This window comes from Macaca fascicularis, chromosome 18, assembly GCF_037993035.2.
Source record: "Macaca fascicularis isolate 582-1 chromosome 18, T2T-MFA8v1.1".
In the NCBI taxonomy this organism is placed as follows: domain Eukaryota; kingdom Metazoa; phylum Chordata; class Mammalia; order Primates; family Cercopithecidae; genus Macaca; species Macaca fascicularis.
The window spans coordinates 76,735,593-76,759,716 of record NC_088392.1 but is presented as its reverse complement, the minus strand read 5'-3'; the positions used below and the strand labels follow the sequence as shown (position 1 = coordinate 76,759,716).

Below are 24,124 nucleotides of genomic sequence, written 5' to 3'. Positions count from 1 at the left end.
AACATGATGCAGAATGAACAAAGAGGCAGTCTTCAATAATGAAGCAGCCTACATATTTAATGACATGTCTTGCTTGCATTAGAAGTCCTGGTGAACAGCTGCAGACTACTTTGAAGACAACTTAGAAGTGCAGTGATGACAAGGGATTGCAAATCACTGTATTAGGAATTAGAGAGTTTTGTCCCATTAATATGCAAACAGATTTTTTTAAGTGTCGAATAATACAAATTGTTGACGAAAAAATGGAAGGAACATTTTCTTAGTCCACATTAGCACGAGATGGCAAAGAAGGCATAGAATGTTACAGAGAAATTCACCAACAAATGGGCTGCCTTGAGAAAAGGAGTGACCGTATCTTCACTGTTAAGTTCTGTGGTGTGTAGGGTAATATTCATGTGTATGCTTTTAGATTGAGCCCAATGTATGTCCAACAATTGTACAGCAGACACACAATCTGGTACATGTCAGAATGGTTGGGTTTACTGAGTTTTATACTCTGATTTAATCATTATGCATTGTATACACGTAACAAAATATCATACATAGCCCCCAAATATGTACAACTATTACATATCAAATAAAAAAATAATAAAATACATACATCGATATAATTGCCATTGATATAGTCTGAGTTTGTGTCTCCTTCTATTGTCTGCAGCCTCACTCGGGAATGATCGTCTGCAAAGGAAAAGGGACAGAAAATAACAATTAACAAAAGCAATCTGGTAGGTGGCTCTGAGCCCCAGAATGTAAGCATATTACATAGAGATCATCCACATACACTCTGCTTTAAAGATAAAGAATTACATACTATACACCTTCTACTTCCTGTTTTGCTATTAAAATTGGGAAGGATTTATAATTTTTTACATTTTACAGTAAATCTCATTAACTTATGCTTTGATCATTGATGGGCCTAAAGCATTGACAAAGGTTTGACACTTTTACAAACAATCCTGTGAACCACAAACATAAGTAGTTCTTGGATTGGAAGTTTGAACGACTTCACTAAATCACATACAAACCCTGAGATGTTGAAGGTTGTGACACCCAGCTTGACAAATGATGATTACAAACTCACAGCCCAGGCTTCTGGGATGTGTAGATGTGATCCTAGCCTTAGTCACTGGTGAATTCCCTAAGTACTATCTCTGTATCTGCGGGCATCAGCCAGCAAGAGCAAAGCTGTCACCATCCATCATGCGACCACAGGCCAGTCAATAAGGGCACCAAGCCTCAGCCTCCTCATCTGGAGAAGGGGATGACACTATGTGCCTCAAAGTGGGCTGTGTCCAGGATTCAATGAAAATACAAATTGAGATATAAGTACTATAAAGGGTTCATATTTATGGTATTAATTAGCTATATTTAAATATTTCCTGAGTAAAAAAATTTATCTGCAAGTACTATTGATGTATCTCAATCATTTGCTTGAAAATGTATATTGTATTTTATTTGTTACCTTAATTTTTTTGCACAAATGGGGTCTAGCTATGTTGCCCAGGCTGGTTTCAAACTCCTGGCTTCAAGCAGTTCTCCTGCCACAACCTCCCAAATGCTAGGATTATAGGTGTCAGCCATAGCACCTGGCCCCAAATCCATATTTTAAAAAGGGATGTGCTTCCTATGTTGTCTCTCAATAATGGGAGCTAAGCTAAGAGGGCACAAAGGCATAAGAATGATACAATGGACTTTGGGGACTCAGGGGAAAGAGTGAGAAGGGGTTAGGGATGAAAGACTACACACTGGGTATGGTGTACACTGCTTGGGTGATGGGTGCATCAAAATCTCAGAAATCACCACTAAAGAACTCATTCATGTAGCCAAACACCACCACCTGTTCCCCCAAAACCTACTGAAAGAAAAAGTTAAAAATTAAAAAAAAAGAAAGGATGTGCTAATAGCACCCTAAGGGCAGAATTTTCCTGCACTGATCACTGCTCTGTCCCTGGCCCTTAGATTAGAGCCTGGAACGCACCAGGTTTATCCCCAAAATAACTTTGAAGAAATAAAAGGTGCATTGTTGTTTTTTGAAAATATACATCCTTTAAAAAGTATTTACTACTGTTCCTTTTAGCAGAGGGACCCTTCCTTCCAATTAAAGTGTATGCTAAAACTCAGTATTCAGAACAGATAAAAGCCAGCTGCCCTGAAAGGAAAGCACAGGGCGGCCTGATAAGAACATTCCAGAAAACTTCACTTCCAGTGTTGCTGGAGCAGTGGGAAACCCTGCTTCTAAACCGCGACCGCCTTTTTCTAATGCTAACTTTACTCAACATTTCATTTGGGTTAGTGGGTGAGAAATGAAGCCCACAGCTTTTGAGATAAAAGCCACGAGAGCTGCAGATGACGGACGCTGTTACCCCCGGTCACTGGAGCAAGTATTGACCTGGACCCATTCCTTGAAATGCTAATGGGTGAGAGTCAAAATTTCATATTGGTTTTTGGAGTTTAACCTCCTGTTGAGTAAATGTTTTGTTTGCTGTCAATAGCACAGGCAGAAGGAAATCGGTGTCAATTTTCTAACCTTCCTTCCTTGACGGGGCTTTCCACTTCATGACAGGTAGTCACGTATTTCATGTCAGTGCCTCACCATTAGTTGGGGTACAATAAGTTTATCTGGAAACTTAGTGGTGACAAGTTGGGCCAGAGAAGGAGAAAAGCTGAGAGGAGGTCGTGTCTTCCTGCTCTGCTCAAAGGAGACTATGTGATGAGCAAGTTCTGGGGTCGAGTGTGTGGGTGAGAATTGCTGCTGGTGGGTTAGAATCCTTCATGTGTGGTTTTGGGCCAGTTACTTAATCTTTCTGTGCTTCCTTCACTGTAAAATGGAGATGAAGAGTGCCTACCTTGTGGGATCACTGTGAGCATCAAAATAATACACATAAAGAGATCAGAAAAAAAGCTACACGAAGGGATGGATAGATGTCAGTTATTATCATCATGTGCTATGTAATTGACACCAACATTTTTCTTCTTGCTGTTTTTATAGATGATGTCCAAGCAGATAACAGCAACCCCAGGAACAGACTCACTGGCAGTCAGAATGTTTCCTCATGGCAATCTGCTTTAAGAACCAATTTCCTAGGACACATTTTGCTGTTTAAAACCAGTGGCTCCCTATATATGTTTTGCCACTATTGGGGGCTGGGGGGAGGTGAGCAGGTGCACTAGGCACGTGTAGATTGTTATGGCTTTTGTGTATCTTAGGAGAGCCAGTGCCTACATGCAACTACTGCACGGAAGGGTGCCACAAGCACTGGCAATGCCATTTGAGCTTCAAGAATGAAAGAGGCACTCTAGAACTGAATCACGGCTACTCCACACACACCGGGCTTTCGTCAGCTCCTCTGAAGGGAGGTCAGGTTCACCTTCCTGGATACTCGGAGTTTCCCTGCACAGGTTTTCAAAAGGCAGGCAACTGACCGCATTAGAATCGTGCAATCTAAGCAGGCCTGTCTCGAAGATCTGTTGTACCCCTTCGTCAGAATCCCCTCTATTTTGTGCTTTATTTCTCTGAGTGCCTCAGGATGGGTGCTGCTCATTCCCTGTGATTTACCACCTGTGGGCTGCTCAGACTATTCTGGAAGGTTCTCTTTAGGGATGCCAGTCTCCACCAAGACTGAATTCCTATTTCCTATCAACAGAGCCTTTGAGGTAGAGTTTTACCATCATATCCTACAGTTCCATCAGTTTACCCATATCCCAAAATTTAACTTGGCTGCTACTTCAACTGCCCTTACTCCCTTCAGGATGGAGAAAACTGTAAGACACAGTATAGCTGACTTCCTAACAGAATGAGATGGTTTTTGCCTTTATATACATGGTAGTATCTTTTTTTCTTTTATTGATTCTATTAGATTATAATGTCTTGTGGTCAAAGATAGTGTCACATACAATCTGAATATCCCTAAGAGTACCTTTCCCCAAGGCCACATACCCAGCTCCAAGAGACTCCATTCACAGCACAGAGGCACAGGCTGTAGTCCCACGTGCGGGGCCCTTCCTAATACACAGCAAGTGAGCAACAAGGATTGAACTCTTCCCCATGCTAATGAATGGGTGGTGGTCCAGGATCATCCAAGATACCCTGAATGGGTCCACAGTGCCTTTTCAAATTTCAGTTTTATTTATTTTTTATTTTTAATTAAAAAAAATTTTTTTGAGACGGAGTTCTGTTCTTTTTGCTCAGGCTAAAGTGCAACGGCGCAATCTCGGCTCACTGCAACCTCTGCCTCCCGGGTTCAAGTGATTCTCCTGCCTCAGCTTCCTGGGTATCTGGGATTACAGGCACATACCTCCACACCTGGCTAATTTTTATATTTTAAGTAGAGATGGGGTTTCACCATGTTGACCAGGCTGGTCTCGAACCACTGACCTCAAGTGATCCACCCGCTTCAGCTTCCCAAAGTGCTGGGATTACAGGTGTGAGCCACCGTGCCCAGCCTAAATTTCAGTTTTAATACAGGCTTGTCTAATATTGTCAGAATACTGAGCGGCTTCATCTTCTAGAGATCTCTTACCTAATCATTCCTATTCATCTCTAACTGTCCAAATTCTGCCAATTTTTCAGTATTTAACTCACATGTCTCAGTAAGATCATTTATTCAGTGATTTTTTGAGTATCTGCTATAGGCCAAACACCATGCTAAGTGTTGGGGATATGTAGTGGTAAACAAGTTAGATTCATGGTCCTTGAGTTCATAGGACTTAAGGCAATGGAAAACACATTAAACAGTCACTGTTTAAATAATGACTTAAATACAATTTTGATAAGTGCTAAGTTGGAAAGGACAGAGAGCTATGAGAGTGAATGGCATGGGTCCTGACCTACTCTGAAGAGCTAGCGAACAATTCCCTAATAAAAGGACATTGAAGCTGAAACCATGAAGATAGAAAGTGGACAGGGCAGAGCTCCTAAATTCCAAGTCCAGGAGATAGTGTGTGTTCAGGCCAGGAGGTAGGAAGGATTTAGTATGTTCAGGAAACCAAACAAGGCTGGTGTGAGGAATGTGCTGTCAGAAGCCACGGAGGAGAGTGGTGGGAAATGAGAACAGAGAGGAGGGAAGGCCAGGTCATTAGGACCTTCATTCTGAGCACCACGGAAGCCACAGGGAGGGGCATGCCTCGTTTCCTCAGATGCCTGCTATTGTTGAGGACGAACTGGAAGGGCTCCAGTTGGGTCGGTGGGTGTGGGGAGACAATAGGGAGGCTATTGCAACAGTCCTGGGGAATTAATGGCAGCTTAGCATACAGAGGGCTAGTGGACAGGGCCGAATCTGAGGGGTATTGAGCGGGTAGGACTGACCATAATGATGTGGATGAGAAGAGGTATCATGCTGACTTCTAGGATTCTGACCTGAGAAACAGGGCAGAAGATGGTGCCATTGACTAAGATGTGAACCATGGAGAAAAGCCAGCTTGGGGTGGGTGATGGAAATGAGGAGCACAGTGTTGGATATATTTAATTTGAGGTGTTTACCATCTGAATAGAGATACAGAGTAGGTGGTTGGGTATAAATTCTCCTTCCTTAAATGTCAATAGTCCTTTGATTTCCCTTTTTGGTGCTCTTATATATGGTTATCTATAGACATGACTTATTTCTCCTGCACATCAAAAATACTTTAGCTGGATGTGATGGCATATGCCTGTAGACCAAGCTACTTGGGAGGCCAAGGCAGGAGGATAGCTTGAGCTCAGGAGTTCAAGACCAGCCTGGGCAACATGGCATTTTTATTGTTATTTTTAGAGACCTTGTCTCTATAAAAAATAAAAATTAAAAAAAGAATTAGCCTAGCATGGTGGTGCACACCTGTAGTCCTAGGGAGGCTGAGGCAGGAGTATCCTTTGAGCATAGTGGTTTGGGGTTGCAGTGAACTATGATTACGCCACTGCACTCGCCTGGGTAACAGAGCAAGACCCTGTCTATAAAAACAAAAACTATTTAAGAGGAGCTGTGTCTTATATTCATCTTCACCTTCTGTGTGCATGCTTCTATGAAAATAACAGTATAAATAAATATATATTGATAAATATATAATTAATAAACATTTATTTTTATAAGTAAGTGAAAAAAAGCCCAGCTTACAATTAGATACCATCACATACCCACTAGAAAGGCAAAACATTTAAGTCTGAACACCAAGTTCAGGTGAGGACATGGAATAATATAAACTCACAGATGCTGCTGGTGGAAATGAAATTAGTACAATCACTTTGGGAAACAATTTGCTATTTAGTAAAACTGAAGACATCCACACCCTATGACCCAGCCATGAGGAAATGGATGCTGTGTGCATCTTGAAACATACTGAAGCAATATTATTTACAACTGACAAACAATCCAAATGTCCATCCACAGAAGGGAGACATAAATTGTATTATATTAATAAAGTGGAATGCTATTTAGTAGTGAAAATGAACAAGCTACAGTTACATACAACTTGAACAAATCATACAAACATAGTTGAACAAAAAAAAAAGCAATACACAGAAGAGTATATACCAATGTTGTCCAGTAGAACTTCCTGCACTGATGGAAACATTCTATATTTGTGCTCACAAGTACAAAGGCCACACTAGTTACTGAGCACAGGAAATGTGGCTGGAGTAACAAAGGAACTGAAATTTTATTTTAATTTTAACGAATTTAAACAATTACATGTAGTTAGTAACTACAATACTGGATAACACAGATATATGTTACATACTTTCACTTATGTAAAGTTAAAAACTAGGCAAAACATTATTATATTGTCTAGATCTGTACTATCTAATAGGGTATCTGTTAGCCACATGAGGCTAATCCTAACTGTGCTGTAAGTGTAAAATACATATCAAATTTGGAAGACTCAGTATGATAAAAAGAATGTAAAATATCTCCTTTATATGTTTTATACTGACTGCAGGTTGAAAAGTTGACATTTAGGACATATTAGATTTAATAAAATATATTACTAAACTTAAGTAATTTATTTCTTTTCTGTTACTTAGTGTGGCTATTAGATTTAAGGACAATTTAATGTTATACATGTGGCTTACATTTATATTTCATAGTTTATTTCTATTGGACCATATGCTCGGGGATACATAAAACAGGAAGGGTTTCAACCAATCAGGCAGCCAACTCCCAACTCATCGCACCATGCTCAAATAAGCAGATGCCTAGCTGCAGCCAATTGGGTGATTTCTCTACTTTGCTTCTCTGTCTGGCCTATAAAAGCCTGCCACTCACACTTCTAGGTGTAGCTCTCTGAACCTCTTCTGTTTCTGAGGGCTGCCCGATTCATGAATTGGTCTTTGCTCAAATAAGCCTGGCTAAATTTAATTTCTCTAAAGTTTGTCTTTTAACAGTACTTAATGGCACTGAACTTAAAAATGGTTAAGATGGTAAATTTTATGCTATGTGTATTTTTCCAGAAATAAAAAAGTACATTTTTTCCGTCCCTCCCTTGTATAACAGCTCCTCATGTTCCACTCTAGTCCCTGATATCCTGGGAAAGGGCATTCATGGGCTTGCAGCCTAGAGTCCTGTGAATTCTTTTGCTAGGCAGATTTTCCTGAGATGGCGAGTTCCCTTTCCCTGATGAAATCAATGCAGCGGTGACAGTAACTCTATAGCTTTCTTTCTTTTCTTTTTTTTTTTTTGAGACGGAGTTTCACTCTTGTTGCCCAGGCTGGAATGCAATGATGCGATCTTGGCTCCCTGAAAGCTCCGCCTCCTGGGTTCAAGCAATTCTCCTATCTCAGCCTTTCAAGTAGCTGCAATTATAGGCACCTGCCACCATGCCCGGCTAATTTTTTGTATTTTTAGTAGAGATGGGGTTTCCCCATGTTGGCTAGGATGGTCTCAAACTCCTTTCCTCAGATGATCTGCCTGCCATGGCCTCCCAAAGTACTGGGATTACAGGTGTGAGCCACCACGCCTGGCCTCTATAGCTTTCTAATAGAGGATAACAGTCATACATCATGTAGTTTCTGAAGAATTTTTGTTTCAGTGATAAAATAAGGTGAACACTGACAAGTGAATCCACCTCCAGCCCAGGAGATCCCTGTGTTAGCAGTGAGAGTGGGGTAAGTCTCTAGAAGGGGTTCGGTTGGGGTGGAGAATGCAGGACATGTGTTCTGCCATGGAGAGCAACAGGCTGGTCATCACAGGACTGTCTAGATCTGTACTATCTAATAGGGTATCTGTTAGCCACATGAGGCTGAATTTCCTGGTTGAAACAGGTCAGCACTTCTCAAGTTAATCCCTCTGTCTTCCAGAATGCAAGAAATAGGAAAGTATCACCATCACTCACATTATGTCAGTGAATGTAAAAGCTAACAAAGTGAAATGATTGGGTCTTACAGCCACAGAACCCCCGCTATACTCTGCTGCTTGGATGTCTAAGAATGACTTGGCACAGAAACTGCGGATTCTTACATGTCCTCTTTCAAACAAAGTTCTTAGATGACTATGAAAACAACAGACATAGACTGTCAGGGCAAATAAATCAGTATATGGATGCCCCTCACCATATGTTCTTGAAATATCATTCACCTTGAATCAGATGCCAATTACAAAGACAAATACGTATCAACCATTCTTTTAGGAAAACTCAGTTATTCCTTGGGGTACTCTTGAGGCTAAATCATATCAAATTTTTATGAGGAAATGCCTCACAGACATTTCTGCCATCTGGCAAATGTGGGAGTCACTCAGACAAAGAATCCAAAAGAAATGCCAACTGTCCACTGATGAGCCCTGCTCCGCAGGTTTGCTTTGAAGGCTTACCAGCTGGGAGGGGCCCTCTCTCCGGGCCAGGGTCTAGCCATTGGGGTTGAAGGGAGGAAAAAGTTTGGAAAACTCAACTGCCTAGGCATAAGATTTGTAAAATTCAATCCGTTTTGTGGTTAACAACAGGTCAATTACTAACCATGAAAGCCATGGGGTCAAGACTATGAGAACTTGGTATTTCCGGGGGACACAGTCTGGTAAGTTTGAGAAGACCTGAGCTGTAGTTTTTAATTACCGTCTGTATTTCTCTGCCAGCATCAAAGCCATTTTGCAGGAAACGAAACTAACAGGGGCTTTGGTGTCCGAGACCATGATTTGATGCTGGCTCTACAGCTCACCTGCATCTGCACAAATCCGGAGGCCTGCTGAGCTTCATCTGTAAAAAGCGTTGACGAGGGGCTACTTTCCTAGGAGTTTTGGGAAGACCAAGTAAGATAATGCATAGTATTATCAGGTGCCTGGAACACAGTACAGTTAGTTCCCCTTAAAAAAATTAACCCTGCCGGGCGCAGTGGCTCTTGCCTGTAATCCCAGCACTTTGGGAGGCTGAGGCGGGTGGATCACCTCAGGTCGGGAGTTCGAGATAAACCTGACCAACATGGAGAAACCCTGTCTCTACCAAAAATACAAAATTAGCCGGGTGTGGTGGTGTGCCCCTGTAATCCCAGTTACTCAGGAGGCTGAGGCAGGAGAATCGCTTGAACCCAGGAGGAGGAGGTTGCGGTGAGCCAAGATCATGCCATTGCACTCTAGCCCAGGCAACAAGAGTGAAACTCCGTCTCAAAACAAAACACAACTCTTTTCTGTGAATGAAAGCAACATCCTTGTTGAAATTTACCAACAAAATCTTCAAAGCACAAAGAGCCAGTATGCTTGTTGGGGAACAGGAGAATAGGGCAGAACTGGAAACTTGAAGCAGCCAATCTTTCAGGGAAGAGGAGCTGGAGATACTTTTAAAAAGGAAACAGGAGAACGGTTTGAAGACATGCTGAATGCTCTTCAATAATTCCTACATTTTAATCTCCTGGTATCTGCTCAACAACCTATCCCTATTTCTGTGTAGTGGAGCACAGAGTTAGGATCCCGGGCTCCCGAGCCAGAATTCCTGTATGAATCTCAGTTCTGCTGCTTTCTAGTTGTGTGGCCTTGGATAAGTTATTTGATCGCTCTGTGCCTCAGTCTCCCCAACTGTAAAACTGGAATAACAATACTGCCTATATTATAGAGTTTTGTGAGGATTAAGTGAGCTAATATAAATAATCATTAGTAAGCGGCTGGTATATAATAAGAAGTAAATGAAAGTTAGCTATCACTTGTCTTATTAGTGCCAATGACTTAATGACTTAATTTAAGACCTGATCATTTTCATCTGCACTATTTCATTTTTGCCTCTAGTTGCTTCCCTCACTAGTGAATCCACGCCAAGGGCTGCTTTTCTAAAACAGACATTTTTTCCTAACACCACTTTGGTAACCATTCAATGATATAAACAGGAAACTGAAGAATGGTGGGCAAACAAGCAAAAAATCTGATAAAATCATTCAAAAGGATTACTAGGTCTTTTTATTTGCCTGGAAAGATCTCTGGGACATATTACAGAGTGAAGAAGAAAAGAGCAAGCTACAAGGCAGCATGTCTAATAAGAGTCTATTTACATGAAATAATCAAATACATTGGTGTACGTGTAGGTATGCATAGTGGGATAACTGGAAGAATGAGGTTTCTTCTGCAGGGGATAAAATCTGGAGTGATTTTTTATTATCATCTTTATGATTTTATGTACTGCTTTAGTGGTCTACAAGGTTTATATTATCTTTGTAATCAGAAAGAGAATAACACATCTATTCTCATTGAAAAACAAAGAGCAAAGAAAAAATCAAGTCAATAGCTTCAAGAGATAGAAAAATAAGAAGACTGAAATGAAACAGAAAAAAAATGTTAGCAAGGTTTGAATCTGGATGGTGAGATTCTGGGCTATGTTTCCCAAGTTTTCCACAGTGTACAAAGTTTCTTTAATGTGTATGAATTGGAGAAAAAGAAATCTATTTGCCATGTATGACTTGAATATGATCAAAATTAAACTTATGTTTATATCATAATCACAACTCAATGTTACCCCATCAAGAAATGTAACAAACTTTGCCACTTTGAGAAACTCCATCTGCATAAAAACTACTTGCTATTCCTCTCGTATCTCTCAGTAAAAGCCTTTACTAGATGAAACAGAGAAAAGCAGATATTTTTGGGTAAGAAACTGGCACATAAAGACCTTGTCACAACAAACCACTGCTTAGTGTGGAAGAATTATAATCTGCTGAGGTTTTCCCCCCGTGTACACAGGCATGCATTGCACTGGGGTGATGTGAGATTTAGGGCAGGCCCACGCTCCACCCAAAGTCTGTAAAACATGGTATTTCCGCCCTTTCCATCAGGTAACATTACGTTTAAAAATATCTCTAAGTAGCTTCAAATATTTTAACTCTTTCATATTAAACATGATGGATATTGGCAATAGCCATGCAATTTTAACTTGTGTGTGATTAGACAGTCCCACAGCGGCAGAAATGGAGTATGTCACTGATAATCTTTCACCTCTAACCAATTCTTTCTCTCTGCTACATACTGGTGACATATATAAGGCAAATTAGAATCACAATGATCTAAGTAACATTTGGCCTCCGAGAGAAGGCTGGAAATTAATTTTAATTACAATTGATTTCTGCAAATAATGGATCTGCTCCTCCTGTGACTGCATTTGGGCCAAGGACTGCTGTTGCGCTTGTTTCAAGGAGGATCTGCAGGAGAGCCGGTGTGCCTGCAATTCAGGAAGTGCTTGGCGCCTCACCCAGTGGAGATGCCACCTCCACTGCAGTCTCCCTGCTTGTTGCCCCCGGGGTTCCCAGCTCTGCCATGCAGGTTCTGAGCAGGAAGTTTGAGTTGGATGACGGTGACTCCGTATGAACTCTCCTCTTCCTGTTGGTTTCATGTGGGTCTTGCCTTGTTTTCTGACTCTGACTAATCCCTGTGTCAGAGCTCTTATTTTATTCTTCCGAATCCTGGCAGGGATTTATTTATTTTACCCTATGCCTTCCTAAACATATTGTGTCCATCTGCTTCTCTCTTGCTCATGCCCACCTGAATTTAATGCCAAAAGCTCGCCTGCCAGTCCATTCTTACCTAACTAAACTCTGGTTCCCTCCCTTCAAAGATACTGTTGGAGTCACTCAATTAGCAGAGAGAAGCACACTGCTATAAAGCAAAACGTCCGAAAAGTGAAGCCTTCAGTGTGAGCAGCCAAGGTTGGCTGACTGGTTAGAAGAATCTGGGGTAGGTCCGAAGTTCCAGTCGCTGACTAGTCACACCTCGCTGTTAGGAAATGGAGTAGGAGGGTGTGGTAACCCACCTCAGAAGGGACCTCGTGTCCTCAGCCCTACATCAGAGTCTCTGCCATACTAGATCTACTAGATTTACCAGTGGGACCCAGCGGCACCCCTTCTCTCCAGGAGACAGTGCTCCCTGCACCAGCTGAGCAGTTCTGTCTCAGGATGGCCGTTATTAAAGCTCCTTTAGCTGGGTCCTGGGCTCTCTACACCCTCCTTGCTCCCTCCACAGATCACCTCCTCCTGCTAATGGCTTCTACCACCACCCATATGACCCATGAAATGGATCACTGATTGAAAATCCAGCCCAGACCCCTCTCTTTCAGATTTCACAGCAGTCTACAGAACTGTCTGCTTGGCATCTCATTTGCATGTTTCAAAACCATCTTAATATGTCCCCAAATCAAACTCATAAGCTACTGTTGATCTCAAGCCAACCTGAGCTCCTCTCCACAGCTGGTTCCCTTCCAGTATTATCCATCCTGGATAATTATCCATCCTGGATAATACTGGAAGGGAATGGCCCATCCGTCCTTCCATGTGTCTACCTGTTCAACTGCCCATCATCCATCTAACCATTCATCCTCCGGCAAGTCGGAAATGCAGGAATCACCTCGGGCTCTTTGGTCTTCCTCTCCCTGTGTCCCATCCATCTTTCCGTTGGGTCCATTACTTCTTTTGAATTCATCTACTTATTTTCTTTCTAGCCAACATCATCATCGTGTCACACTCGGGCTACTCGAAATTCTTAACAGCTGTCCCTTTCAAACCTATTTTCTCTGCAATCAGATCTAAATTTTCCAATGAAATTTTATTTACACCCTCCCAACCCCTTTAATGAAGTTTCCCTTGTTCTTATAATAAAGACAAAAGTCCTCAACCTGCCCCAGAAGGCTCTGTAGGTCTGGCTTCCACCTCCTTCCTTCTCTAGCCCAACTCCTACCCCTATCCTTCCAGCTCCAGCCACCCAGCCTTCCTTCAGACCCAAGGGGCTCCCCGGCATGACAGGATCTGTTCACATGACCCCCCCCTCCCAATTCTGCAGCATCCGCCCTGCTCCGTCCCCTCTGTTCAGTTGTTTACCATGTCCCAACCTCAGGGAGGCCTTCCTACAACTCTTCACTCGGTCCCCACGTTGTGAGTTTTCATAGTACCATGTTAACGCCTTCTGTGCCCTTAACTTGAATTTTATTTTGTAATCATTTACATCACCCCCTTCTCCCCCACGAAATCTCACAGGGCCCTCAGCTTCATGAGGGCAGGGGCTCTGTCGGCTCTTGCTCCTGTGGTCACCCCAGAGTCCCTGCATCTCACACATCTGCCCCTACCCCACTCCTGCTGCTGTGGCAGCACAGCCTTCCCTGCTGTCCCAGCCACCTGGGCAGCCACACTCCTCCGCCTTCTCACCTGTTTCAAGTCCTGGTTGGCATCTCATCCCCTCATGGAGGCTTTCCTTGACCACAATCTAAAAACATCGCCCACCCTGACCAATCTCCGTTCCCTGCTTCATTTTCCTTGCCGCGTGCTCACCTCCTAACACGGGTGTTACACCCTGCTCAGCAATTGTTCCTGTCTTCCCCACAAGAAGGTGCAGCACGACACCAGCACAGCATCCTGTCTTTGTTCCCTGCTCTGTCACTGACACCTAGAATAGTGCCTGGTATGTAACAGGCACTCAGCAAATATCTGTTGAAAGAAAGACTGTGGTTTGGCACAGTGCCTGGCACATGGCAGATCAATACATATTTGTTGAATAAAGAACAGAAGAGAGGAGGCAGGGAGCCTGGGAAGCTTCTGCAGATTCTGGCTCATTATCTCCAATTGCCAGCCCCTCGAAAGAGAAGCCGGCTGCAAGGGGGCTGCCTCGTTAGCAGGGAGATTTGGTGTGTGCCTTAAGCTTAGAGTTAATTATAATTAGGAACTGTTGAGAGTATTAGGAGGGTTATGATTGTGTGTGGAGGGGCGGTAATGGTGGATAGGGTGTTGGTTTATATTTGGAAGGGGCTAGCTCAGCAAATTTATAGCGTAAATAAGGGAAAAGTTAACTTACTTAAGAGCAAAAGCCAATAAACAGTTTTAAGGACCATTAAAACTATTTTACATGCAAACACTGCTGCAAAACAATGAATGTGATCATTATACAACTTCTGTGTTCTTTGAAAAGCACTAACAAGAATCTCTAATTTATGCTGACTGAATCCCCAATTCCTCATCCTAGTTAGTGGTGTTATCCCAAGTCTGAGGCTCTAGGAAGCAGGCTTCCCAGGAACTGGAACTGACTTTTCTAGTTACATAATTTTTAGGCGGGGGATAGTAATACTATTCACTATGCCCATAAAGAAACAGCCGTTATGTACGTGAGTCATTATGTATGTGTGGGTCATTATGTGTGTGGATATAGGAAGCAAACTAGAGGAAAGGGTAACACGGATGCCCAGGGAAGGGCTTCAGGACACCATGGAAGGTGAAAGGAAGATTAGGAGGCTGGACAGAGAAGCCTCTTTTTGACACTGTCCCTAGAAAGATACAAAAATAACACAACCCAGGAAAGAAACACTAAAAGAGCACCGGAAGGGATGGGACGGAGGGCAGTGAGGGCTAGAAAATGTAGCCCCAGAGGTCACAGGTAAATGACAGCCCACCACAATGCCCGGAAACGGAAGCCAGAGTCCCGCCTGGGCAGAACTGGGCCACTGCACACAGAAGTGCTCACCAGTAAGGAGCAGGATGGTCCCTGAACTACCCAACAGCTCATCATTGGAATCTGAGACTTCAACATGCTGATTTTTTTTTTTTATTTTAAATGAAGTAATGAATCTGCTAAACTCAAGAAGAGTAACACAGAAATAATGAAGACGTGAGTTTTTTTTCAGGAACAACGATCAATATTGTTTTAATGTGGCATTTCTATTCATTTACACAACACGTGATCTTTTCAGGGAATTCTGACATTGAGAAGGCTCACGACTCACCCAAGGTCATTGAGCCACTACACGGTAGGACAAGGACTCCAAACTGTTCCTCCTATCTCCAAACCTATGTCCTTCTCTTTTGTCTGAAAGGTCTTTCCTGATTAGTCTGCCACTCATCCACTCACCCTTCTCCTGCAAGTCCCCAATGGTGTCCCCACAATACATTCTCCATTTATTTATGGACCTGAGATCTATTATTTCATGCATATCTTATCCTTATCTGGCCACAGACTGCAAATTCATGGTGGTAGGAGGTAGATTTAAACTCATCCTCCCTCTGACAACATTGCGCCAGACACACAAATCACATTTGAGACCTACATTTGGGGTGCTGAAAAAATTGATCCTAAGTTCAGGGTCCTGAGAGTTGAAAACAATCTTGCTGGTAGAAATGTGCCCTGGGGGGTAGGAAAAAGCTCCCCTTGCAGAATCTGTTCTTCAACAAGCCAGGAGTCAGCCAACTATTGTTTGTGGGCCAAATCTAGCCCATTGCCTGGCTTTGAAAAAAAGTTTCCCTGGAACATAGTCAGACCCATCTGTTTCTGTATTGTCTGTGGCTGCTTTCGCATGAAAACAGCAGAGCCAAGAAGCTGAACTGAGATTGAGATTGGCCTGTAAAGGCTAAAACATTTACTACTGGACCCTTTACAGAAAAAAGGTTTGCCAACCCCCTGCACTAGCCTGTAAGTACTAGGAGGGCAATATCTATTTGTGTTTTATTGTCTTCTTTTTTCTTTTTTTTTTGAGACCTCCGGAGTCTCGCTCTGTCACCAGGCTGGAGTGCAGTGGCATGATCGGCTCACTGCAACTTCCGCCTCCCAGGTTCAAGCAATTTTCTTGCCTCAGCCTCCCGAGTAGCTGGAATTACAGGGACTTGCCACCACACCCAGCTAATTTTTGTCTTTTTAGTAGAGGCAGGGTTTCACCATGTTGGCCAGGTTGGTCTCAAGCTCCTGCCGTCATGTAATCCACCCGCCTCGGCTTTCATTATCTTTTTTCGGCCTTCATTATCTTTTTATAGCAGTGCCTACCACAGAGTCTGGCAAAAAGAAAGTGATCAACAAATATTTATTGAATAAAGAGATAGATTATTGGACCCTTTTAAGTACGTACTCTCTGTCCAGCTGTGATGAGCAATGGGTAGAGGAACAGAATTCAGTGTTCCTGTGACAAACAGCTATATACCAAATACCTACAAGGGTCAAGTGGAGAGAAAGTGGGCAGGATCTCTGGAGGTATAAAGGAGAAAATCCGTTCGGAATGTGGTGGAGAGCCTGCAGATGTTTTATAGAAAGGAAACAATCAATATAGGGCCATGCCCATGTTTGCCTGCCTCCACCTCCTGAGTAGCTGGAACTGCAGGCATACACCATCATGCCCAACTACTTTTTTTACTTCTTTTTTTTGTTTGTTTTGAGACCGAGTCTCTCTCTGTCACCCAGGCTGGAGTGCATTGGCGCGACCTCGGCTCACTGCAAGCTCCGCCTCCCGGGTTCACACCATTCTCCTGCCTCAGCCTCCCGAGTAGCTGGGACTACAGGTGCCCGCCACCATGCCCGGCTAATTTTTTTTGTATTTTTAGTAGAGATGGGCTTTCACCATGTTAGCCAGGATGGTCTCGATCTCCTGACCTCAGGATCTGCCTGCCTCGGCCTCCCAAAGTGCTGGGATTACAGGCGTGAGCCACTATGCTCAGTCACTTTTTTTTGCTTTTTTTGTAGAGACAGAGTCTCGCTTTGTTGCCAAGGCTGGTCTCCAACTCCTGGCCTCAAGAAATCCTCCCAACTCAGTCTCCCAAAGTGCTAGGATTACAGGTATGAGTCACTGCACCTGGTGAAAACCAGGCCAGTGGGACCAATGATCCCAGCGCCCATCAGGCAGTGGTTATAAAAGCTGCTCCTGGGCTGGAATCCTGCCTCCATTCCTTATTAACTGTGAAACCCTGTAACACTCTTTATCCCTCAGTTTCCTCACCTGGAAAACAGATACAAAAATATTACCTATTTCGTAGTGTTGTTACAGGAAATGAGCAAGTTTCTATGTGCAAAGTTCTTAGTGTGTCTGGCGTATGTAAGTGCTCAGCAAATGCTAGTTTTTCTCACTCATGATTAAAAAATATATCTCAGTGTCTCCACGAGGAGGTATTAAACTAGATATTGGGAAGAAGCAGACTCAATGTTGTATTGGAGAAAGGCCGTCTGGATCTCTCAGCATACCCAAGGCTACATCCCTTGACATTGCATTCTGTATGCTCAGCACGAGGCCACATCGGTAATGCTACGCAATGAAGTTATAGACTCAGCAATGTCCCTTCCACTTGGTATGGAAAGGGGATTCCCCACTTCACTTTCAAGAATCTCTGTGAATTTGCTGCAGAGCTGAAGGGACTCCTGGAAAGGATCTCATAAGCCGTCGGGAGAAATCTGAATTCTAACAGCGCAAAGCTTCGGTGGGCTCCCAGAGAAAATGAAGGAACTTGGAAGGGTCTAGATAGACCAAGAAAACATGTTTTCCTTCTCTGAGCCTCTGGAACACTGTGTACCGGGCTGCAACACAGCCCTGTGCCATTGCACTGGACTACCACCATAGCGATCTGACTGTCTGGTTGGGTCTGTCCTGGGGACAGGGGCACCATCTCATCTCCATGGCCTTTGTGTCCTCAGTATCCAGTGTCAGGAATGTGTCCCACAAGTATTGATGGAATCCACTGAGGAGTAATCAACCCTAGACCTCAGACAGCATCTCCTACCTACAAAGGACTCTGACATGACCACTCTAGTGCTACTAAATACAGCATGCTCTAAAAGCAATTACAAACACACGAAGCTAGCATTTGCACCCGGCAACCCTGGCGATCATTTCTTGATGGCCAGCGGGAAAGCAGCATGTGCTCGGTTGGGACGTTTTGTGCCACATATAAGCTCCACACCTCCCCGCCCCCATTTCTTTTTCTAAAACACACTGAAATCTGTGCTGTCCAACGTAGTAGCCACTAGCCTCATGACCTGTTTAAGTTAACAATAGTAAAAATTAAATAAAATTTAAAATTCATGTTGTCAAACTCTTGAACAGCAAAAATGAGAAATAAAATAAAATTCAGTTTCTCAGTCAAATGGTCATATTCCAAGTACGCAGTGTAGCTACTCCTATGTGGCTCATGGCTACCGTCTGGGACAGCACAGACATGAAACATTTCTACAGTCACAGGAAATCCTGTGGCAGCACTGCGAGAGAATCTGTACTGTCGCACTAAGAAATGTGAACTCAGGCAAAGACAGTTTAACAGTACTTTCACAATCAATAAAGCTAACAGATCGCTCCCCTGGAATAACCAAACCTTCCAAGTTTGTTCTCTCGTAAGGAATGAGACACGATGCGCGAGATGTTCTCTTGGCCTCATCAGCATTGTTGTGTTGTTTTTTAAAATTTATGTATCTTTATAAATAGTATTAATTATGGTAGGCGACTACAGTGGGCCCGTTAGTGCCTTGATGCAGTCACGGATGACGGAGAGCAGTTTAATGCAGGGGATAGATGGTGCGGGCTGTGGGAGAAGGGGTTTCATCAATCTAGCACGCGTCTCAGCATTGCTACAGAACATTAATGAGGCTGGGCTCCACTTAAAAACCATCCAAGGCATTATGGGTTGGGAACATTCAGTTTCACAGGCACTGGGTATTTCTAAGTTATAATCCTAGCTCTTTTGCTAATGAGTGTTGTGATACGGGGAGTGTCATTTAACTTCTGAGTTTCAGTTTCCTGTCCTTAAAATGGGGCTATTACTGACCTACCTAACCCAGTGTCCACAGGATTAATGAGTTAACATTAGCAGAGAACTCTGAGCTCCTTGCATTAAGGCATGCTGTGCATCATTATTTCCATTCATTCTCACATAGCAGCTGGGAAACATTAGGACTATTATGTTTACTCCATCCAATATGCATTTTCCTTCTCAGCATTTTAATGTTACCTATGTTACCCAAACCTTAAATCTAAAAGTAAAACGGGGCCCATAACAACAGTACAATGATGAAGTGGGGGTAGAGAGTTACTCCTTTCTTTAGTTTGGGCATAACACCAGCTCTTCTAAAAGGATGAAGGCGGTAATTGCACTGTAAATTACCTCTGTATGAGCCTGGTGGTCAATCTTACGAGATGCGAAAAGGAAGTTCTACAACAGCACAATGACACTGTTGACACTTACATGCAATGATATTCCCGTATCTGTTCTTCATTCTGTTCTCATCTTTCTTAGCCGAGTCCCATGGTGCAGACTGCCCTTCAAAGAAGCTCTAGAAGGAAAGACAGACTGAGAATTACAACTTGGCACAGTAAACAGAGAGATCTTAACAATGGAGGATGTTCTTAAAAAACGTAAAACGGGTCAAGAAGGAAAGAATGCCCACAGGAACGAGATAAGGGATTATTACACTATATTACATTTTAAGTATTTCGTTTAGCTTTTGCTAAACATTATTTTCCTTTAGTTAGTATCTTACAAACACAGGGATGGAGGCTGAAGAGTGAACCCACGATTTCTCTGTCTAACCCAGTAAAAATGGTCACATGTTCATCCCCATCCCACCTGAATATTTAATACAGAAAAATTAATGTTTCTCTCAATTTCCTTATTGTCGTTTTTCAAATTCTTATAAGAGATACAGTGATGTCTTTTTCTCCCTAATTGCTAATTGAAGAAAAGTTATTTTTTGTTAAAACATGAGAGTAGGTAAGCTGAGACTGCATGACTTCCAGGCCAAAATCCTGTAATAAACTCTGCCAGAGTTTTCTCTTTATTTTTAATGGAGTTTAGATGTTCATTTATTTAGGGATTTGGCATTATGATGCCTGGAGTCTTTAATCTTCAGTTATTTTTTTTGTTCAGTTGTAATGAAAATGTCCTCTACTCTCGGTGGACAAGTAAAAAAAAAAAAAAAAAAAAGTGTGTGACTTTATTTCCACTTTAGTTCACACTACATTTTACCTTTATGTGGTCAACTATGTGAGGAGGTTATGGGAAAACCTCCCCTAGAAGTGAACAGGATTCAGTAAAGCTATTTCTTGTTTTTGCCACGGTCCTCATATACTTCCTGGCACCCACCGGGAAGGAAGAGAGAGGGAAGGAAGAGAGAGGGAAAGAAGAGACGAAGGGCGAGCAGATGAACGAGCACCATTTGGGAATGCGTTGGGGCCAGAGAACAGGGCATTAGGGACTCGTGTCCTCAGATGTGCTCCAGGGTGGCTTTCAAGTTCTCTCACAAACAGAAGCTCTTCCTTCCTCCCCAGTCTCCATCTCACCTGTGGTGTTCAGCCATCTTGGCCATTTCCACCATTTACAATATTCTGAGATTAGTCTGTCGCTAGGTAGAATGTATTTATTCCCTTTTATGGGTCCGACTCTCCCTCATGAGGTAAACTGTTGCTTAGCACTGCTGCAGTAGGACACACTGCTTGCAGACGCCATGGGGTATCTGTGCCCCGCTCTGCCTGCCTGTGTGCTGCACAGTATTCTGACCACGAAGTGGACAGTGCTTGGCATCCTCTGTTATTTCTGTGTCTGTCTCTGCCACCAGGCTGTGGACTCCCTGAGAGCGGGGGCTGTGTGTTCATCATTTATGTTTGGAATCCAGTAATTAGTTACTGAATGAATGAATAACTGTGGTGTTTGGTTGTAGTATGTTTTGGCTTTGATCTCAAAATGAAGCTTTATTTCTGCAGCTTAAGTGTGCAAGGGGCTCTAAGGCTTGGAAAGCCTACCTATCCACAGTCTGCAGATTTCATTCCGCCGTTGAATGGAATGGACCTGACATAGTTTGCCAAGTTCATGCCTCTTCTGTGGCCTGGTGGGTATGGATACTGCTGTTACCATACAACCGAGCTCGCATCAGAGACTGGCTGGAGAAGATCCCAGCCCCAGGTCTGTCCTGCCCTCAGGCTTCAGATCTTGTCCTCGGTACATCCACCCAACAAAACAGCTGAGCAACACCATTTTATCACACAACTCAGAAGAGTGAAAAAAATAACACTACACACCTAAGAGTTAAGAGGTTTAATCTACTCATCTTAACTTAAGGTCCCTTAGTTGTGATCATAGGTAACACTTTATTATCATAACAGTTTTTACCTTATATTTATCATTTCAAACATATGGTAGGATCAGACGTGCGATATACGAACAGCTGTGTTAACAGACTCGCACTATGTGTCGCTAGTTGAAGAGTGACATGGTTTGGCTGTGTCCCCACCCAAATCTCATCTTCAGTTGTAGTTCCCATAATCCCCATGTGTTGTGGGAGGGACCCAGTGGGAGGTAATTGAATCACAGGGGTGGTTTCCTCCATGCCATTTTCCTGATAATGAGTGAGTTCTCATGAGATCTCATGGTTTTATAAGGGGCTTTTCCCACCCTTCACTCGGCACTCCTCCTTGCTGCCACCACGTGAAGAAAGACGTGTTTGCTTCCCCTTCTGCCGTGATTGTAAGTTTCCCGAGGCTTCCCCAGCCCTGTGGAACTGTGTGTCAATTAAACCTCTTTCCTTTATAAATTACCTGGTTTTGGGTATTTCTTTTTTCTTTTTTTTAAAATTTGAGACAGTCTTACTCTGTCACCCAGGCTAGAGTGCAGTGGCATGATCTCAGCTCACTGCAAACTCTGCCTCCTGGGTTCAAACGATTCTTATGCCTTACCCTCCCGAGTGGCTGGAATTACAGGCATGTACCACCATGCCTGGTTGATTTTTGTATTTTTAGTACAGACAGGGTTTCACCATGTTGGCCAGGCTGGTCTCAAACTCCTGACCTCAAGTGATTCACCCACCTTGAGATTCACCTGCTGGGATTATAGGAGTGAGCCATTGTGCCTAGCCTCGGGTATTTCTTCATAGCAGCATGAGAATGGACTAATACAAAAAGTAAAACACTGTATGATACAGGGCAAATACATATAGAAACACTTTCAGGTTATTCATAAATTAACTCAATAGAAACACTATCATTGAAAATGGCTAGTTGATTCCATCTAGAACAAGACCTTTATATAATCAGGGGACTTATTCAAACATGTAACTTCTATTCTGCTGTGCAACATGCTTTTAAAAATAGCTTCAGGGATTTTAAAGTCAGATACTCTTTTTCTGAATACTGTCTTTGTTACTCTATGAATGACAATAATTTTATAGTTGAGTAATAACTATTATTTGACTTCCAACGATTTAATTCCACTTTGAGTTTGTCATGATTAATTACCAATTTCACTTCCCTCTGCCTTTTCCACCCATCTAAAAAGTTCTCAGATTTTGTTTTTTGTAGGAAGATGGAAGAAGAAAACTGATTTTGAGACTTTGAAGTCTTCCAGTAAATCCACAGCCTCAACTCATACAGAAAATGCCCCTAGATTCCCTGAGCCTTCACATAGGGACCCGAGCCACATGAGAGTCCCTGCCCTCTCTGGACACACAGAGGCTCCCTCGTGGGGAATGACGCTCACATCACAGCTGTGTTTCTTTAGCATTTGTGGTTATTACAGGACTGCCAATAGTCCTTGTATTTAAAAATAGTTATTTTAGTTGTATTATTTTCATTTAATTGGTGACCAAGAAACAGACACAAATCAACAAATGAAACAATAACCAATTGTACTGCATTTGAGCACTACAGTTTCCAGAATGTTTTCCTACAGATGGGGCCCAAGTTTTATCCATCTCTGAACACTTATTATGAGAGCATCAACAAGTATGTGCAGGTGAATGAGTCCATCATCTCACCTCATCCTCACTGGAGGAGAGGACATGAGCTGTCCCTTACAGCTGAGGACATGAGATGAAGACAGACACCTCAACAGCTTCTAACACAACCCAGATCAGAAGTCAGTGTCTCTGACTCTTTATCCACTGCTTTTTCTCTACTACCCTTACCCCAATGACCTTGAGAAGAAAACACTATTAAGTCAACTTAAATACACATCGCCAACAATTGTTTTCCATGCCAAGATTATCTCTGCTTGTCTCTGAAAGGACGTTTACAACAAAAGAATATTTCAAATGTCAACTAACTATTATTTTTATAAAACAGGATTTTTTTTTTTCTCATACATATGTGTTCATTGCATGGAAGCCATTGCAGGAAAAGTTCAACGTCTTGCAATGAGCCTCCCAACTTCTTATCCAGGAATTATATGAATCACTATAAATGGCAAAATGTATTTTTTAAAAAACAAAACAAAATTAGAGATGCTCTGAGGGAAAGGTCAGATAACTAGTGCCTCCACAGATAAATGTCACTGTCTCCTGACTCCATACACATATGGTGACGGTGTCTCGCATTTTCTGTAAGTGTTGCTTCCAATTATATAGCCCATTTCCCCATGGATACATTTGGATTATTAAGACCACGTGTCCTTATCCCTGGCTTGGAAAATAAGGAATATACCTATGGGAGCCCAGAGAGAAAAGGGAAAGTCTTTCTAGATTGGTTGCCTTGGCTTTTATTTCCTTTTGTTACGGAGATTAAAAATGTTTTTTCCTAAGATGGATCCAGTTTTGAATATTATGGCTTTTTTCTAGCATATACTTTCCAGATATCTGAGAAAATATTTACTTTAAACTTCTTCTTAGGCCTAAAGTGAGACAAAAGCCAATTGTTTACATTTTTAGTTAGAAAATAAAACTTTATCTGTAGCTCTGGAGCCACTGAGTACTCAGAGAAGCCATGATATGGTACATGGATCTCTCAGACTGTGCCCCTGGTTGCTTTCCCGGTTAACAATTCTCAGAGCAAGTGTGGTAACTGGGATAGGAACACTGCCGTCAGTGCCTTAGAATATTGCTTCATGTCTGGTTTGCAGCCAGGACTGCCACAGATGTGGAGCTGCAGAGGTGGCAGATACACTTCCTTCATTCTTCCTTCCCTAGAGAGACTGAGGATTCTCTACTGACCCTATGAGTCCACCCCCCTTCTTTTTTTTTTTTTTGCAGACCATGAGATTGGCATAATCACT

General features: G+C 42.6%; 1 protein-coding gene across 17 annotated transcripts in view; it reads right to left on the bottom strand.

The window, feature by feature from the left end:
• PTPRM (protein tyrosine phosphatase receptor type M) overlaps positions 1-24,124 on the bottom strand; it is an 847,035-nt gene that overhangs the window by 94,535 nt on the left and 728,376 nt on the right. For all 17 annotated transcript variants that reach the window (XM_065534197.2, XM_065534199.2, XM_065534198.2 and 14 more), the window contains 2 exons: positions 19,334-19,421; positions 602-678 (listed from right to left, as the gene is read on the bottom strand). In XM_065534197.2, coding sequence (XP_065390269.1) covers positions 602-678; positions 19,334-19,421 — 165 coding nt within the window. The remainder of the gene's footprint in view (positions 1-601; positions 679-19,333; positions 19,422-24,124) is intronic.